The sequence below is a fragment of the Gossypium hirsutum genome, chromosome A09 (genome assembly GCF_007990345.1).
Source record: "Gossypium hirsutum isolate 1008001.06 chromosome A09, Gossypium_hirsutum_v2.1, whole genome shotgun sequence".
In the NCBI taxonomy this organism is placed as follows: domain Eukaryota; kingdom Viridiplantae; phylum Streptophyta; class Magnoliopsida; order Malvales; family Malvaceae; genus Gossypium; species Gossypium hirsutum.
In genome coordinates this window covers 61,202,233-61,220,082 of record NC_053432.1, presented here as the reverse complement: position 1 = coordinate 61,220,082, position 17,850 = coordinate 61,202,233, and the positions used below count along the sequence as shown (strand labels likewise).

The 17,850-nt window shown below is 31.1% G+C and overlaps 1 protein-coding gene across 4 annotated transcripts; it reads left to right on the top strand.

The window, feature by feature from the left end:
- The first annotated feature begins 422 nt into the window (after window positions 1–422).
- Window positions 423–4,948, top strand: LOC107889039 (KH domain-containing protein At4g18375). 4 transcript variants are annotated; one of them, XM_041076304.1, is made up of 9 exons: window positions 423–586; window positions 1,031–1,652; window positions 2,059–2,221; window positions 2,369–2,559; window positions 2,676–2,915; window positions 3,006–3,272; window positions 3,917–3,972; window positions 4,074–4,170; window positions 4,416–4,948. In XM_041076304.1, exons 2-9 carry the CDS (start codon window positions 1,059–1,061, stop codon window positions 4,545–4,547), a joined length of 1,740 nt encoding a protein of 579 aa, XP_040932238.1. In that variant the 5' UTR covers window positions 423–586; window positions 1,031–1,058; the 3' UTR covers window positions 4,548–4,948. The 4 variants fall into 4 exon arrangements, with proteins under 4 accessions (XP_040932238.1, XP_016668825.1, XP_016668824.1 ...); XM_016813336.2 differs by having other exon boundaries at window positions 3,006–3,290; XM_016813335.2 differs by having other exon boundaries at window positions 2,059–2,559.
- The last annotated feature ends 12,902 nt before the right edge of the window (window positions 4,949–17,850 follow it).

Sequence of the window (17,850 nt, the reverse complement as noted above, 5' to 3'; positions counted from 1 at the left end):
TTGATCACTAAACTATTTAAAAGTTTTTATTTAAGTCATTGGACAGTTTAAAACAATGCTATATGGCTTTCTTTGTTAGCACTTTACATCAATTGAAAGCTCTCTTTCCCCTTCTCTTCTATAGTTTAGTTTTTTTTAATGAAACAACTTTAAATGTTATAAATTTGCGAATCAAAATTTAAACAATTTTTTTCTCCAATCTTTGACATTAATTATAAGATCAACTTGTATTTAAGGTATATTTTTGTACCCGTTGATAAGTGCTGATCTATCGTATCGATTATCGAATTGTTACTTAAAGCTTGGTGGTAAAACTTTTTAAAATGAAAAATTTAATAGTCTAGTAACTTAAATAAAAAATTTTAAATAATACAGTAACCAAATTGTATATTTTTTAAAAAGCGTTAGCCATAGTTTAGTCTGTAGTTTACCAAAAAAAAAAAGTCGCTAGGAAATTATTGTTGTTAACTGCGAATCCAAGGGAACTCCACCTAAGGACCCTTCCTCTTTCTATCTAAACCCTCTTCTTTTTTTCTTCGTTTAAGGGTTTCCTTTCTATTGTCTCATAATTTGAAAAATCTGTCTGGTAAGCATTCTGTATTTCCTTCCTCAAACAGGGTTTTCCTTCATATCTCTGTTTTCCAATTCTTTCCTTTGATTTTCCCCTTTTTTTTGGTGATAGGGTTTTTCCCTTTTAAAATTTTCATTGGAAAAAATTCATATGAAAAAAATAGGGTTTTAATCTATCTTGAATATATCGTAGTTGTCTTATCGGTTGGTTGGCTGGTGCTTTTTTGGTTTGGGTGTCTTTATATTTGATTAAAATTATGATTCTTTGAGTTCTGCAATTTTGTTTTTAATTTGTTAAGTAGCTTTGAATTCGATATGCAATGGGAGAAGCCAAGGAAATAGTTTTTGATATGAAAAGAAGGCTTGAAAATGTATTAACTATAAGTATATATGTGCTTGCATTGTGTTTAGACTCAATTTGATTTCCTTTGGACTTAAAACTTTTAGTTTATGGTTTCAGGACTTTTTAATTTTAATACCAAAATACAATGGGTGAGAGTGGTAAGCGTAATCGAGGTCAAAGAGATAATGATGGGGATAGTAGGAATCAGAAGAGAAGATTGAATGATAGAGATGATAAAAGCAATAATGAACTTGTTGTTTATAGAATACTTTGCCCTGATGAGGTGATTGGGAGTGTCATTGGTAAAGGTGGTAAAGTCATAAATTCGATTAGGCAAGAGACGAGGGCAAAGGTTAAGGTGGTTGATCCATACCCTGGTTCTAAGTATAGGGTTATTACGATATATTGTTTTGTTAAGGAGAAGGAAGAAATTGAGGTAGAGGATGAATTCTATAACAAAGGGCCGTTATGTGCTTCTCAAGATGCTCTGCTTCGAGTTCACACTGTGGTTGCAAATGCCATTGCTGTCATGGGGGATTCTGAAAAGAAACGGGCAGATAAATACAGGGAGGAATGCCAAATTCTTGTCCCATCTAGCCAATCTTCTAACATCATTGGGAAGGCGGGTTCAACTATTAAGAAACTGAGGGGCAAGACTCGGGCCAACATTAAAGTTACTGCTAAGGATGCTGGTGATCCAAGTCATTCTTGTGCCATGGATTTTGACAACTTCGTTCAGGTTTGTGGTGTTTGCAAATGGTTATTTTCTTGTTTCTCAAGCTTGATGATGTGTTTGAATGCCTTATCCCTCCTTGTGCAAATAATGGGTTATTGTATATTCAGCAACCATTGATTGTGAGAATTTTTATTGTTGTGTTAGTCAAATATAATATTACCAATGTATTCCCTAATCCCTATACTTTAAAAATGAAATATAGATAATGCTATAGACTAGCTTCACTTATTACAAGGAATTGAGTCTACCACAAAGTGTTGTGAGTCAATACTATGATTGAGATTGTAAAAGCATTGCCTTCATGCTCTTATAATACATTCTCTTCATGGTGGTTTGATGTCAGTTTGTTTTTATTCATCTTCTTTGCTACATGGATCAGTTTTCAGTGTTTGCTCTATCCTGTGATCAGATAACTGGTGAACCGGAGGCTGTTAAGAAAGCACTTTTTGCTGTTTCTGCAATCATGTACAAGTTCAGTCCCAGAGAAGAAATCCCTCTTGAGACAACAGTGGCAGAAGCTCCTCCAGCTCAAAGTATCATTATCCCATCAGATGTTCCTATTTATCCTCCAGGTGGCTTATATCCGAATCCAGATCCTGTTCTTCCTTCTAGATCAGTTCCACCTATATTGGGTGCTGCACATGTGTCAGATCTTCAGGGATATGGTGATACAGGGAGTACCTGGCCCGTGTACTCATCTGCTCTTCCCCTTGTTTCAGGGTTTTCTGGTGCCTCCCGATCTGAAGAGTTGATAGTCAGAGTACTCTGCCCATTTGACAAGATTGGGCGTGTCATTGGAAGGGCAGGGAGTACTATCAAAAGTATAAGGCAGGCAAGTGGTGCTCGTATCGACGTTGATGATACAAAGGCTGATCGCGATGACTGTATTATAACTGTAATAGCTACAGAGGTATGCCCTTGATTCAATTTCTCTGGTCTGGATTCCTGCATAATTTTATCTGCAATTCATCAACTAGGTAGATATACTTGGTTTTCTCATGTGTTTAATGTGGCTTGACTTGACAGTCACCTGATGATTTAAAATCCATGGCTGTTGAAGCTGTTCTATTGCTGCAAGGGAAGATTAATGATGAAGATCATGAAACTGTAACTATGAGGCTCCTCGTTCCATCTAAAGTTATTGGTTGTATTATTGGAAAAGGTGGTTCTATTATAAATGAAATTCGGAAGAGAACTAAAGCTGATGTACGTATATCAAAAAAGGATAAGCCGAAGTGCGCTGATGCCAATGATGAGCTTGTTGAGGTTTGTTCTCTTCCTTTCTCTCTGAAGACATGTGATGTTTTTGTTTTCTTTCTATTGGAACAGGTTTCTATGCTAACTCTGTGTCTTTAGGTTGCTGGAGAAGTTAGTAGTGTTAGAGATGCACTTATACAGATTGTTCTAAGGCTCCGAGATGATGTTTTGAAAGAAAAAGATGGTGGTCATAACCCTTCTGTAGGTGCTGATGCTCTCTACTCGGGTGGTGCAAGTCTTTCAGTATCATCTCTCTTGTCTTCTGTTCCTCCAGTTGCTACTTTGGCTTTTGATCAAAGGGCTGAAAGTGGAAGTGACCTTGGTGTTCTTTCTTCAAGCAGCCTCTATGGATATGGAACCCTGCCAGTACGTAATTACGGAGATGTTGTTACTGCTACCATCATAACTATGGTTTTTTATCCTTATTTTTCATGCCCTGGTCAATGTTGGTGTCATCTTTATGCATCATACTTATAAATGTGATTCATTCCTGCAGTAAGCTGCTATAAAATTTTGTTTTATCAACCATTAATTTTCCCCCTAAAACAACTTTACTAGTTTAAAATATGGTCATTGAATTTGATCTGCTGAAGTTTTTAAATAATTTTTGATTGATTTACCACTCAATCTAAGCGTTTGAGCTATGTTGTTAAGACTTCTTTTATTGGGTCAGGGTGGTGAGTGGGGTGTTGAGTGTTATTTAATAGTTAGGGATAAATTACTATTTTCATTTTACCAACGAAAATTTGTTTCTCCGTCTCATTTGCATGCTTTGTCTCAGCTTCTCTTCCATTTATTGAATATGTGGTAGCTTTGAGCTGGGATGCAATTCCAGGGCAGTTTTTAATGGTTATTTGTCGTTAGTTATTGCCTATCTGTTTATGATACATTACTTCCTGTTTTCTTTGATTTCATGTTCCTTTTTTATTTTTTTATGCGATTTAGAATTTTTTTGTGCTTGTCTTGATTTTAGTTTCTTTCCTTAACATTTCTGTTTTCGTCTCTAATAGATGGGGGAAAACGGCTATGGGTCCATGCCCTCATATTCATCGAAGCTCTATGGAGGGTAGGTATATCATGCTTGTATGATATCATGCTTTAAGTCTTTCTTCCGACATTAATACCTTCAATTTGAATCTGTTTCTTCCATTTATGGATTTCATACAGCTTGCCTGCATCTTCAACTCTTGAAATATTGATCCCTTCAAATGCAGTCGGTAAAGTGATGGGCAAAGGAGGGCTCAATTTAGCCAACATAAGAAAGGTTGGTTTATTAGTTTATTGATGATTTTGCTGTAGAATAAGCCTAAAATTGAGATGAATGAAGATAAAAAATTGAATATTGACGACATGGTTTTTGGCTCTTTTCCGCCCCTTTTATAGCTATTGTTTTAACTATGATGCCTTAGGTAGTAAGTTGGGAGAATATTTTGTATCGTTTACTGAATTATTTTTATTAGTGCGAAAGGTGATTGAATGACATTCTCACACAGTCTTACTGTCTTTCAGTTATCCGGGGCAATGATTGAAATTTCTGAATCCAAATCCTCTCGAGGGGAACGTGTGGCTCTTATAACTGGCACTCCACAGCAGAAGCGTGAAGCTGAAAACTTGATTCAAGCATTTATAATGGCTACTTGAATCTTAAAGATCTTGGTAGTTGAAGGTGAATAGTTTAGAATCTTGGAATTTTCTTCCTCAGATGTTTCCTCAGTCATTCCCTTAGTTTTGCTTTTTGGAGATGACTTCCTATTCTAGTTTTCTTCAACCAAACTCCCTGTATTTCGTCCATAAGAATGCCTTTCAAGATCTTTCCGGAAGACTTGCTGCTGGTTTAGCATTCATGGGAGTTCGGTTCCCTCCTCGTTGCTTAAACTATTATTCTCCATCTGTGATATCTTAGCAACTTCTTAGGATCTTTCATTCCTTGGGAACTGTTACATCAGATCTTTTCTTAGTATGGCGTCCTTATTTCCATTACTTTTATACTCTGCGTTTAATGTTTACTCCTAGAAATAACAAATTCATAGTATGTTTGTTTATTATATGTCTACCTATCCCTCTCTTTCTCTCTGCTGCTCATATCGTCCTATTGATGGTACAATGTGATACTTCGATGAATATTCCCCCATCATCTTTTTCCGTGGTCTGTTTCTAGTGCCATATCAAAAGAAAAAGGGAAATGATCTACCGTAAATAAATAGCATATTGACTCTTCTGTGAAGAATGTTCTCGGTTTCTTTCTTTCTATTCATAATGTTGTGCCATGTTCCTGCTTCGTGAATCAGTCAATGCAAAAACTGAATACTGTGTTCTATCTCATACTAAAATTTTCGGAGCTTCTCTTGATACCTCAATTATCATTCATTGCTGCAAATTTTGCATCATGTCTGATGGAATTCTGCATAACTTCTACATCTTGGACTATTTTCTGCTTGATAATGATTGCATGTAACTCATTCACTCTACTCTTTTGCTTCCCTGGATCTTGATTTGCCAAGTGAACTGAAATAATATCATTATCTTACTATTGGCTTACGATTTTCTGATCTTGAATGATCCCCAGTTGGGCAACTTTTCCTTGCAAACAGGAAATGCATGTTTCTTAAGGCACCTTCCTTTAGAAATCAAAAATCAGTTGAGCTTGTTGGCAAATTCCATTTATCATGTTGTCAGATGCCTATATTAATGGTTGCATAGCTCATGAACATCATTAATGATGCTTGCATCCTTCACAATGGCATCGTTTCCTAGAATGGCATGCATACATCATCTCCACCATATTTACTCTTCTGGCTTTTGATATGAATGTTTTTTAATTGTTGAATTTTTTCTTTAGACATCACATTTCCCTTCTTTCCATGGCATTTTCCTTTGCAGTGGCCTTCGATCTTTCTTTTGATATCGTTTACCTCTGATCAGTGCCCTCCTGCACCCCTTCCTTGCCATTGATAACATAGTGAAGCTGCTTTGTATAGGTTGCTCCCACTAGTCATTTTCTTGAAGTATCCGTCTCCATCACTCATATCCAACACTTATTCAAGATAAGGGTACAAGGATATAACCCTCCAAAGACATGGAAAAACATAGAAAAAAGTAATCACACCTGTTTCTGACATTTACACCAAAGTCTGAGTAACATAGCTTTTTATTCTTAGACAATGAAACTATGAGGTGCATTGCTGTTCTTATTTCAGTAGTTTCAGCATTCCAGTGCTTTACACCGGCAACCTAGTCCCATTTCTTGAGTCTCATCCAGCAGCAGAATGAAACCTTTGGGGGCTTCTAGTGGCTGCCAACCAGTTTGTTATGTTGAAACTCTTAGCTGTTAGTACCATATCTCAAATGATTCTATGATGTTAGCATGCTATTGTATCTTTTGCTGCATAATTGTCTGCTATATTCCGGAACTTGGTTCTTTTCTTCTATATGATCTCCTACCTATGTTGCTCCGACTCTTTTTCTTTAAGTGCCTATATTTGACACTCGGGTATGGGGATATGACCTCTTAGGATTCTCCCAAGTACATGTAAAAGCTTAGAAAATTTTGACTATACTCGCGTAAGAGACATACTTATGACCTATTCACACCCCAGTCCAAGTAAAATAGTCTCCTATGGCAGCTTTTGTGTAGGAATAATCACTTATTCTTCTTTAGCTATCTTATATTTAGAATGAAAATCAAATATAATCGAGTACTGTTTTGTTGTGACTTTCTTTGGGTTGATCATTTGTTTTAGTGAGAACATATTCATTATGAACCCAGAATTTAGTTCAGTTGATTCATGCAGCTACCCCCTAAAGCGGTTGTATTTGACGGTGTCTGAAGTTAAAACCTCTTGTGTGCAACCTTTTCCTCTAGCCCTTGAGTGATATGGACTACTTTTTCGTGTATAATTGACTCATGTTTAAAGTGAGAATCTTAGGAGGTCTAGGGTTGACACCATTCTTGACCAAAAGGGCTGAGGGTATAGTTTCCGGTATCTATTTCAGGCATGTTTATAAACATGGCAAGATACATTTGTGGTACTTTTTACAGGTGACATTTGGAACCTCAGCTAGAATTTGTATGATTTGAATTAAAACTTTTTTTTTTAATGTTTTCCTGGACAATGTAAAAACTTGTGACGGACGTGCTGTGTTTGGTCTTCAATTTATTAAATATGCAGAGTATACATATAATGTTCTAATATTTTAATGTCTTTTAAATAAAAATATTTAAAAGAAATAATTTTTGGATTTATTCGAAAAAATTGAAATTCAATCCAATCGTTTTCAAATTATACACATCTTTTGTGTCGTTGTTTGGTTGAAATTTTTTTATTTAAAAATATAGAAGTACTAAAATTTAAATATATGAAATGTATAGGATCTGTAACATATTTTAACCATTTTATTATTACATTAGCTTGTAATTTTATTTTATTATATTTTGGTGCCGCGCCCGCCCCTGTCAATTACATGCTTAAATGTTGCTTGTAATTTTGGCTTTAGAAATCCTTTATCTGGCAATAGCGACATATAATGAATTTTAAAACCTAAATCTTAAAATTAATGTTGACAATTATTTCTGTGATAGTAACCCTATCTTTTTAGTTAAGTTCTTCATGAATCCAGTTGAATTATTATTTTTTATTTCAAGAGAATCAATTAACTATTAATATATATTTAAGTATTCGATTGAATTGTTGTTTGAGCTTTAATTTAATCAGAGGCAAAGTTAGAATTTATTTGGGGATTAGAATTAATTTTTTTATTTTTACAATAGTAAAAATGTAATTTCACAATTTTAAGCTTATATTTTTATAATTTCAAAAAGATTAATTTTTTATTATTTTGAAGGGATCAATGTGTAATTTTACCATTAATAATTTAAAATTTTATAAATTATAGAGGGGTCTAAATAGAACATTTTTTATTTTATGGGGATTGGGGCTCCTATCAGCTCCCGGATTCACTACTGAATTTAATTGGTAGTGTTGCTATTACAACAACTTTGAAGACATGGGTTAAGAGCTTTTTTTTCTTTTGATTTAAGAATTCGGAAAGTTATAAGTAAAAGTAAACATTATACTAAAAAATTTATTTGATGAATTAAGTTGATATAACTAATTAATTCAATATTAACTTGGTCCAGAAAAATATTAAAAAGAATAAAATTTAAAATTTAAAATATTAAGGTAATTTGTGTTTTTATACATTAAAAAATCTTAAAAGAATCTATATTGTGGGCCTTCAACATAAAACATCCAACTTTCTAAAATTTCAATTAGAACTTTGTTATTGTTATTGTTATTGTTATTTTATATAAATTTTCTATATAAAATTTATTTTTAACCGATATTATAGGTAATTACATTCAATTTTCTAAGTAAGTTGGTATAATAAATCAACCAAAAATTAATTTAACTAAAAATTGATTAAAAATATCATTTTATTCAAAAATTAATAATTATTATTGTGAGAGTATTTTACTGTAAAAAAACAATTGAATCATAGGACATTAAAATCTTCAACCTCTATCTTATGATTAAAATAAAGTTTTATTTGAGTCCTATATGATGGTCTGATGGTTAAGAGTGTTCACCGTCCTAGAACACCATCATAAGTGTGGCTTGGATTCAAGTAGTATTAATCTCGTTTGTTGTTCGAATTTTGCCCTGTTATTATATAAACTTTTTATAAATATATTTTTACATAATTTTTTCTCTCATAGTGTATCATTCATCAATCGAATTCTAATTCAATGATAAAAATTTTAAAACCCATTATTTTTATAAAGCAACAAATATTATTTTGAAAGTATTTCTTGTATTTTTATATAAAATCTAGAAAAACAAATAAATGATGAGATTTGAACTCAAGACATCAAAATTTTCTTTATTTTAATTGTAACATTTCAATTCAAGTAATGTTAGGTTTACATAATTTTTTTTATAAATTTGTAATTTTTATAGACTATTTATAAATATATTTTTACGTAAATTTCTTCGCTCTACCATAATTTAGTTATTCATAAAATAGATAAATAATATTAGAAATCCTATCACACGCATGTGCATGTGGAAAAATCGCTGACTTAACACACGAATATATTTTTAAAAATAGCATATAATAAAAAAATGAAATGTATTGTTTGAAACTAATTAACCATAATTACACATGAAATTAACAACATAAATACATTAGATTAACAATACTAAATGCACTACAGTTACTTATCATGACATTGTCATCAATTGTGAATTAGTGTCAAGTTCACTTGTGAGACCAACTCAATTAACAACATTGTTAATATATACAGATGATGGGATAATAAATTGTGCATATTAAAATAAAAATGTATAAAATATATTAAAATAAATTTTTAGTTGAGTGATAAATTTAAGGGTTTATTAATTCAATTTATGTGTGTTCTGATCCCATTATATATAAATTTTTATTGGTTTTTGTTAAAATGACTCTTAAATAATAAAAAGATTTTGATTGAGCTAGTATTACCTATAAACTGGATGTCAACTCGGGTATGAAATTACCAAAAATTCATTATCTATACTAATAATAAAAACTTTAACTGAGTTGGTATAATGAGTTAACTAGGTTAGGAAATTATGGAAATGTTAATTTCATAATTAAAATAAGTCATATTATTTGAAGGTATTTTAATCTTTTCGTTTTAACAAAAACCAAGAAAAATATGCATGCAGTGAAATTTAAACTCGTACAAATTGGATTAGTAAAACCTTAAATTTACCTCTTTACTAAAGCTTTATTTTGATTTTTTTAATAATGACATACATATTTTATGTGTTATTATAATTAATTAATTTCAAGCCACATGTTTCATTATTTATTATATGTTATTTTTAAACACACATCTATATTCTAAATATGTGATTTTCACATTTTATAGATAATATCACTCATTGAGTTGTTGTCACAAATTAACTCAACACTAATTCACAGTTTCATTTATAAATTTATTACATAAATTTTTTCATTCAGGTGAATGTCATAATTTAATAATAAATTCTTAAGATTATGCCAAAGATTGGTTGTGGAGGCAATGAAGGATTGGTTGTGGAAGATCAAGAAGACAATGAGTGAATCATTTTAAAAAGACTAATACATTTAAATTTTGACTTTAAGAATCATCAAATTTCAACATTAGTGGAGTTGATTTGTAAACAATCTAACCTATTTAATGTGGTGTTAAAATATGTTTATAGTTTTGTAATTTTTGAAAATTAAGAAATTAGTTCTTGTATTTGTATTTTTAGGATTTTTTTTTTTACTTTTTAAATTTCAAAATTCAGGTTCAATTATTATTATTGTTATTTTCTTAGTTAAATTTAGGTTAATTACAATGTTTTTTAATTATATGGCTACCAAATGAGTAATTTTTTATTTTAAAATGTCACAGCAATAAATTTAACAAAAAAAAAGAAACAACACTAGCAGTTAGACCTGGATTTTGAAATCTGAAAAGTAGAAGGACAAAATTCCTAAATTTTGAAAAGTACAAGGACTATAGGAACATTTCAACCTTAATAATGTGTTTGATTGAGTTGGTATCATCCATCAAACGAGTTTCAATTCAGTCATGAAATTACCAAAACCCATTTACTTTTACAAAGCATCAAATATTATTCTAAGGGTATATTTGTCATTTCATATAAATTGTAATACCCCCTACCCGTATTCATTGCCGAAATAGGGTACAAGGTATTACCAGAATTTACGAATTAATTTTTTTTAACTCAATATAACCCCTTTATAGATATCTAACCTTCCTTACAATTTTAAACCAAAAACAATCCACATCAACCAATCCAATTCAACATATTTTCAAGATAGATTAACACATATAAATTCACGCATATTTATAAGATAACGTCATCACATACCAATACCATGTTTATTAACCATACCAATGGCTAACTTTACATTCATTTCACGTTAACATTTACTTTATTAGCTTATACATGCTATTGATTTCCAAAATAAAGTTTCTTGATATACAGAAATCTTGAAGTTGATAGTGTGATGTGTGTAGCGACGTAAAATTTTGCCTTCGGTCGCTAACTTAGTGAAAACTCGAAAACTGAAGTTTGATTTTGAAATAAACAGGGGTCGCCACCGATCCTTTTTCCTAGGTGTGATCGGACACCTATTAGATTTCTTTTTAAAACAAAAAGAAGGTCGAGTTTAGGTTTACGTCAAAAGCTAGATAAAAATTAGGGTTCGGGAGTCGGTTACGCGCGAGGAAGGTATCAGCACCCTCGCGACGCCCAAAATTGGTATCTTATAAACACGTGTTGTCTTGATTTTCAAAATACGAGTTCAATGTAAGATTTAATCGTGATCTAATTGAAAAGACGAGAACTTTTAATTTTTATGTTTTTGAGAAGGACATACCGTTTTAACACGAGTCAATTGATGTTCACCCAACATAGCGATGAAATCGATGACTTAATGTTAAATCGGTACATTGCCTTGATTATTGAAATAAATAAAAACATGAATAAACATTTTAAAATAGTGAACAACGAAGTAATATATAAAAATGGGCGGGAAACGAAAGATAATAGTTGGAAATACATCAAGGCACATAATACATGCGACAATAATATTAAAGACAATGACAATGCACGCGATATTAAACGTAACAATAGTATCAAACACGAGAAAACAATGAATATACATACATAAAAATGATATTAAGAACATGTACGTCAAAACACACACACATATATATATATATAAATAGTGATAGTGTCAGAAATATACTATATAATATTCGAAATATATACATGATATATATAAAAATACAACATTTAAAAGGTATATATATACATAAATAATAATGGTGTTAGGAATATACTATAAGAGTATAAAGATACATAACTAATAATATTAATGCATGTGCATAATAATATATATAAATATGGTATCAAAAGCATATATACATAATAGTAAATATATATATACATATATAATAAAACAGATACTTAAGATTAATAATAATAATAAGGCTAATATAAAACATATACATGAAATATTATAAAAAATATGTAACTAATAAGGAAAATAATAATAAATAAGAAAAATATATGATACATAAACATATATGATATATATATATTAGAAGTGATAAAATATTCATACGATACATAAATACGTACATATATATATAATAATGACGTTAGAAATACTTAATATATAATATTTGACATATATGCATAATATAAAAAATATATAATGTAATGTTAGAATATATACGTAATTTATACATATTAAAAATAATAATAATAAACTATTGACAATACTTCACAAATACATATGTATATACTAAAAATATACATAATAATATGTATAATATTGAGAACACATGTTTATAATATATGAGAAATATATATATATAATATTAGAATATTTACATAATATATACATGTTAAAAAAATAACTAATAATAATGTTTCACAAGTATATACATAAATATATTAAATACATATACCTATATGTACATAATAAAATATACACTACTATATATATAAAATATAATAAATATAATAAATATATAAAGATTATAATTAATAATAATAAATAACAGAAAATGAAAACAAGTAATTTGAAAATGAAGCAGCAAACTAAAAAAGGACTAAATCAAATTAAAAATAAAGTTTGGGGGGAAATCTGAAATAACAAAGAAAGGAAAATGGCCGATTTTAACGCGTATAAATAGTGGGGGACTAAAAAGGAAATAAACCCTTTCAATCAAAACGCGCAGCAGCATTGGGGGCCAAATTGAAAAGCGCAACAAATTGTGGGGCTAAATTGAAAATAAAAAAAATCTGATTGTAAATGCTTGAAAAAGCGTAAGGGCTAAATGCGCAAATAGTCATTTTGTTTTAAAAAACACGCGGATCCTGCTCGGAGCGGGTCGGGGTTGACTCGACCCGGGACCAAAACAACGTCGTTTTCATTAAATCGGGGGGGACCAAAACGGTGCGTTTTGGTCCCTATAAAAGCCAAAAAAATTTTAAAAAATTTCATTTGTAACAGCAGAAGAGAAAAAAAAAGAAAAAAAAAGAGAGAGGGGAGAAAGGAGAGAGGGATTTCCAGTGGGGGGAGAGCACCGGTCCGTCACCGGACCACCGTCGGCGCTGGCGCCAGCCACCGTGCACGGTGGTCGGAAAAGGTAGATTTTTATTTTTTATTTTTATATGTTTTTAGTTTATATATTTGTGGGAAGATAAACCTAGAAACAAAACAAAGAAAAGAAAAAAAAAGAAAATCACCTCTGTTACTTCGATTTGCTTCGTTTTTTTGAGTGTCTGTTTTAGTGCTATTCTCTAGATTTAGTTGTGCTTTTTGTCTTCTCTGATATTTTGACTGTATTTTTACTATTTTGATTGCCCTTCATTCGGTGTTAATTTCTCCTTTTTATTTCTGAAAAAAATCGATTCATTTACAATCTTTTCATCCGGGTTTATAACCCTTTACATTCATTTTTATATGGTTTCTGTCTTGTCTTCTTTTTGATTTCTTGCAGGTGCAGAGGGCGGTGGAGGTGACCTTGGGGCAGGTGGCAGAGGCAAGTGGCCGAAGGGTGGGTGGCTGAGTCAGCAGCAGCTTGGTCTAGGGAAATTAGGGTTTCATTTTCTGTTTTCTGATTTGTTGGGAATGGGCTAGGGTTAAAATGGGCTAATTGGGCTTCGGGTTTAGATTGGGTTTTAGGGTCTGGTGGGTATTGGGGTTTAAGTTATTTAGGCTTTGGGCTAAGTATTTGGTTCTTGGGTTAGTGGTTATTGGGTTTTAGGGTTAGGGTATATTTGGGTTTGATTGTTGGGGTTTGGGTAAGGCTTAGTGGGTTGTTTTGTATCTGGGCCAAAATTGGCCTGTAACAATGTGTCTCCGACCAAATCCGACCTCCGAACTCTTAACACTACAAAACAGGGAAAAAGGAAATAGGGTAAGCACTTTGTGCTTAGTAAGCTCATGTAACAAGAATTATACTTATCTAATATTTTCAGTACAATGCAATAAACATTCAAATATCCATTCAATGCATTATTACCCTAACATGCACAAACTCAAGATTCAAGTTAGTTCAATAATTTCCATGTATCAACAATATATACCATGATTGATGAGCTCATCGATACCATAATTTCCATTCCTTTGTTATTTTTCCATATTTATCCCATTGAATTTCTCGGAATTTCGATGGATTTTTAGAGGTACACTTTTAGTGTACATTTCCGGGTCCGTCAATTCATATTCATGTGCGCACATTTCCATTTCAGAGAGCACACTCCCGCGAACCTCATTCTTATAGCGGGATTACCAGTCCAGGCTAAATCCCTTATAATATAAAATCATAGAGTATTGTCGGGATTACCAGTCCAGGCTAAATCCCCTACAACGACAATTACTCAAATAAGCATGGATCTGAATTACCAGTCTAGGCTAAATTCAGACCCTGATTCGGATTACCCGTCCGGGCTAAATCCATTTTACACATATTCTTCGGGAGGGCTATATCAGGATAGGATCATCCGTCTGGGCTAGATCCTTTTTACCGTCAATTCCTTTTCAGAGATCCATCGAAATTTTCTTTCATTCAATCGGGATTTCTTCCCCTTTTTATCAAATATATCAATGTTTCATCAATTTTCATACAATGAACATTCAAATTATATTCACATAAATAACATGCATTTCAAACATTTAAGAATATAATTCAAGTTACATGAAGCATTTAAGAATATAATTCAAGTTACATGAACTTACCTCGATACTTGTTTGTAAACAAAAATCTACTAATCCCAAACTTTTTCCTTTCCTCGATCTAGCTTCGTATTTGAATCTTCTGGATTTGGTGCAAAAATTTTGGCATACCAGCTTAAAGAACCCCTCCTATGGCGTTTTGGCTGATAAGAATGAAGAAAAATAAAGAGAAATCTAGATATTTCCTATTTAGTCCTATCTTTATTTAGTTAATTATGCAATATTCCAATTTTGCCCTTAAATCATCAATTTTCCTGCTGATTTCATTCCCTTGCCGTCCAGCCCAAATAAATTTTGGGTCTAATTTCCTTTTAAATCCTTTCTCATTAGACACTTAACTATTTAATCATTCTAGCAACTTTTACACATTTTACAATTTAGTCCTTTTTATTTAATTGGCTACCCAAACATTAAAATTTCCTAACGAAATTTTAATACCAAATCACTAACATTTCATAAATATTTATAAAAAAGTTTTTGACTCGGTTTTATGAGATCGAGATCTCGATACTTTGTTTTTACCTAATTTCTTCAATAATTTCTTTTTCTAACTAACCACTAAATCGGTAAAAATTTTTATCGATATTTTCATACGATTTTCCTATTATATAAATATTCATGCAAAAATATTAAAATAAATTTCTCTTTAAATCGGATTTGTGGTTACGAAACCACTGTTCCGATAACCTTGAATTTAGGCCATTACATAAATCTAGAATGATAATTACTTACTATGGGATTTGAACCCAAAACATTGTGATCTTTACCATTCCATCCAAATCCACATGGGTAAACTACAACTAAAGTCATTAAACTATTGGCAAGTTACGTTTTGGTTGCTCAACTTCAAAAAGTTACACAAAAGTCACTAAACTATTTGAAACTCTTTATTTAAGTCACTGGGTTGTTAAGTTTTTATTTTAAAGTCTTGCTAGCAAGCTCCAAGCGATGATTTGGCCATCATACCCATCATACCCATCCAAGTTGATCTAACGGTCAGTTTCAAAGATCAGAGAAGAAAGTTGTTTGGATCTTAGTTCGTAGATTCGTGATGTTCAAAGTTATTTCATAAAAAAAATTAACTATAGAATAGAAAGGGAATGAAAGCTTTCAATTGGTGCAGGTAGTTGGAATAGAAAAGGCCATGCAACAGCGATTTTAATAGCCTAATGACTTAAACGAAAATTTTCGAATAGTTCAATGATCATTTTGTAACTTTGTAAAGTTGAGTAACCAAAACATAAACTTACTAATAGTTTAATAACCTTAGTTGCAATTTACCCAATCCACTATTATATTATATTTATAAATTTGTTACCTAAATTATTTCATTGTCGTAATCTAGTTTGATATATAAATTATTTCATTGTCGTAATCTAGTTTGATATTTAAACTCTTGAGTTCGAATTTAGCAAATGAAACAAACGTATACAATAAAAGTTTTGAACAACCCGATTTTCAGTGGTATCAAAAAATGTAATTTTGGAACCCATTTCCGTAAATCAAGCCCATAAATATCAAATATGAATATTTACAAGGATAATATAAAAATAGATTGAAGATTGGTTGAGTAATTTTGTCGAATTAGTAGTAAATTAAGGCCTAGAGACTAAATTGTAAAAGTCCAATCACTATAGAGTTTTAATTGATAAAAAATCTTAAGGACCTAAATAGTAATTAGCCAAAGGTCTAAAATGGTAATTAAACCATCTTTAAATGAAAGTTGGTGGATGATGTGAAAGTTTCCATTAAACTTGATTATTGATGGATTAAATTAATTAAAACATGATTAAATTAATTAAGTTAAGTAATTAAAGATTAATGTAATTAAAGATTAATTATAGTATAAAAGGAAAATGTTAGTGGATATAAACCTAGAAAAGCTAAGGAAAAAAAAACCATTTTTGAAGCTTTCACATTCGACCACTAATTAGTAAGCGAATTCAAGTCATTTTTTTTGTAAATTTTATAGATTTGGGGTCATGGGAGCTTGGTTAAGCTAGCCCAAGTACCAATTTGATAAAATTTTAAAGTTTTAGGGAGTTTCCATTGTTGATTACTTGAAGAATTAGACTTGAAATTGATAGATTTTAAGTTTAGGCTAAAAAAATGACTAGATTGTAAAGTTAATTTAGCTTGTTTATTAACTTTGTTCCATTAAGGACCAAATTGAATAAAAGAAAAACCTATTATGAAATTAGCTAGAAATAGAAAGTATAGGGTCCCTAATGAGAATATATGAAACCAGATTTTAATTCGAAACTAGAAATTGAAAGTTATGTTTATCCTAAACTTAGTGACTAAATTGAATAAAATGTAAAATATAAGGGGAAATAAAAAAATATATTTATATAGGATCATGCATATCACGACATAGTATGAAATGTTTGATATTGATTTGGTTAAATAAAACAATTGTATAGATCAAGATTTGGATCAAAATGTAGCTAACAGGAGAAATGCTAAAATTGCGAATTAGTCCCTGAAGAATCCACTCGTTTTGGTGTTTAGAGTATGTAAGTTCGCATAGGCTTGTATGATATGTATACTTGTATTTAATTTGATACATAAATGTATATATATGTTTTAGTGTATAGTGATATACTAATAGTTTGATACATATGGTTAGAACGAATTTGAATTGAAACATGTGAATAACTACAGGATATAAATGTATGAAAATGATTGATTACAGGAATGATACTGAAATATATGCAATTGATTCCCATGTGAACATAGTAAAAGCTCAGGATACGATTGGCATGCCAATAAGGTCATATGCGCGCTTGATCAAAGATTATTATAGATTATAACGAGATCTAGTATTTGTTGTAGATTCTTGAGTAACATAATGAGATCTAGCATTGTTGCAGATTCTCGGATTATAATGAGATCTAACCTTTTTTGTGGATTTTCGGGTAATATATGACATGGGTTTGGCCCGGATGGGTAACCTGATGTAATTCAGCTCAGATGAGAAACTTAATTCACCTATGTATCCAAGTCCGTTTTACTAAAGTTTCATTGGGCAATATATTATAATAATGAAATGGTAAAGCTTGAAAATGTGTAGAGTATGGAATAGTATGTGCTTATAATTTCTATGTATTTCATTTATATTATTTCAACCACATATTTTCTCAAGTCTTAC

Bases quoted from the DNA above. Each gene is read 5' to 3' on its own strand.
- LOC107889039 (XM_016813334.2), top strand. From the start codon at position 1,059: ATGGGTGAGAGTGGTAAGCGTAATCGAGGTCAAAGAGATAATGATGGG. The intron at 1,653-2,058 runs GTTTGTGGTGTT...TCCTGTGATCAG, and splicing joins ATTTTGACAACTTCGTTCAG to ATAACTGGTGAACCGGAGGC. The intron at 3,973-4,073 runs GTAGGTATATCA...GATTTCATACAG, and splicing joins TCATCGAAGCTCTATGGAGG to CTTGCCTGCATCTTCAACTC.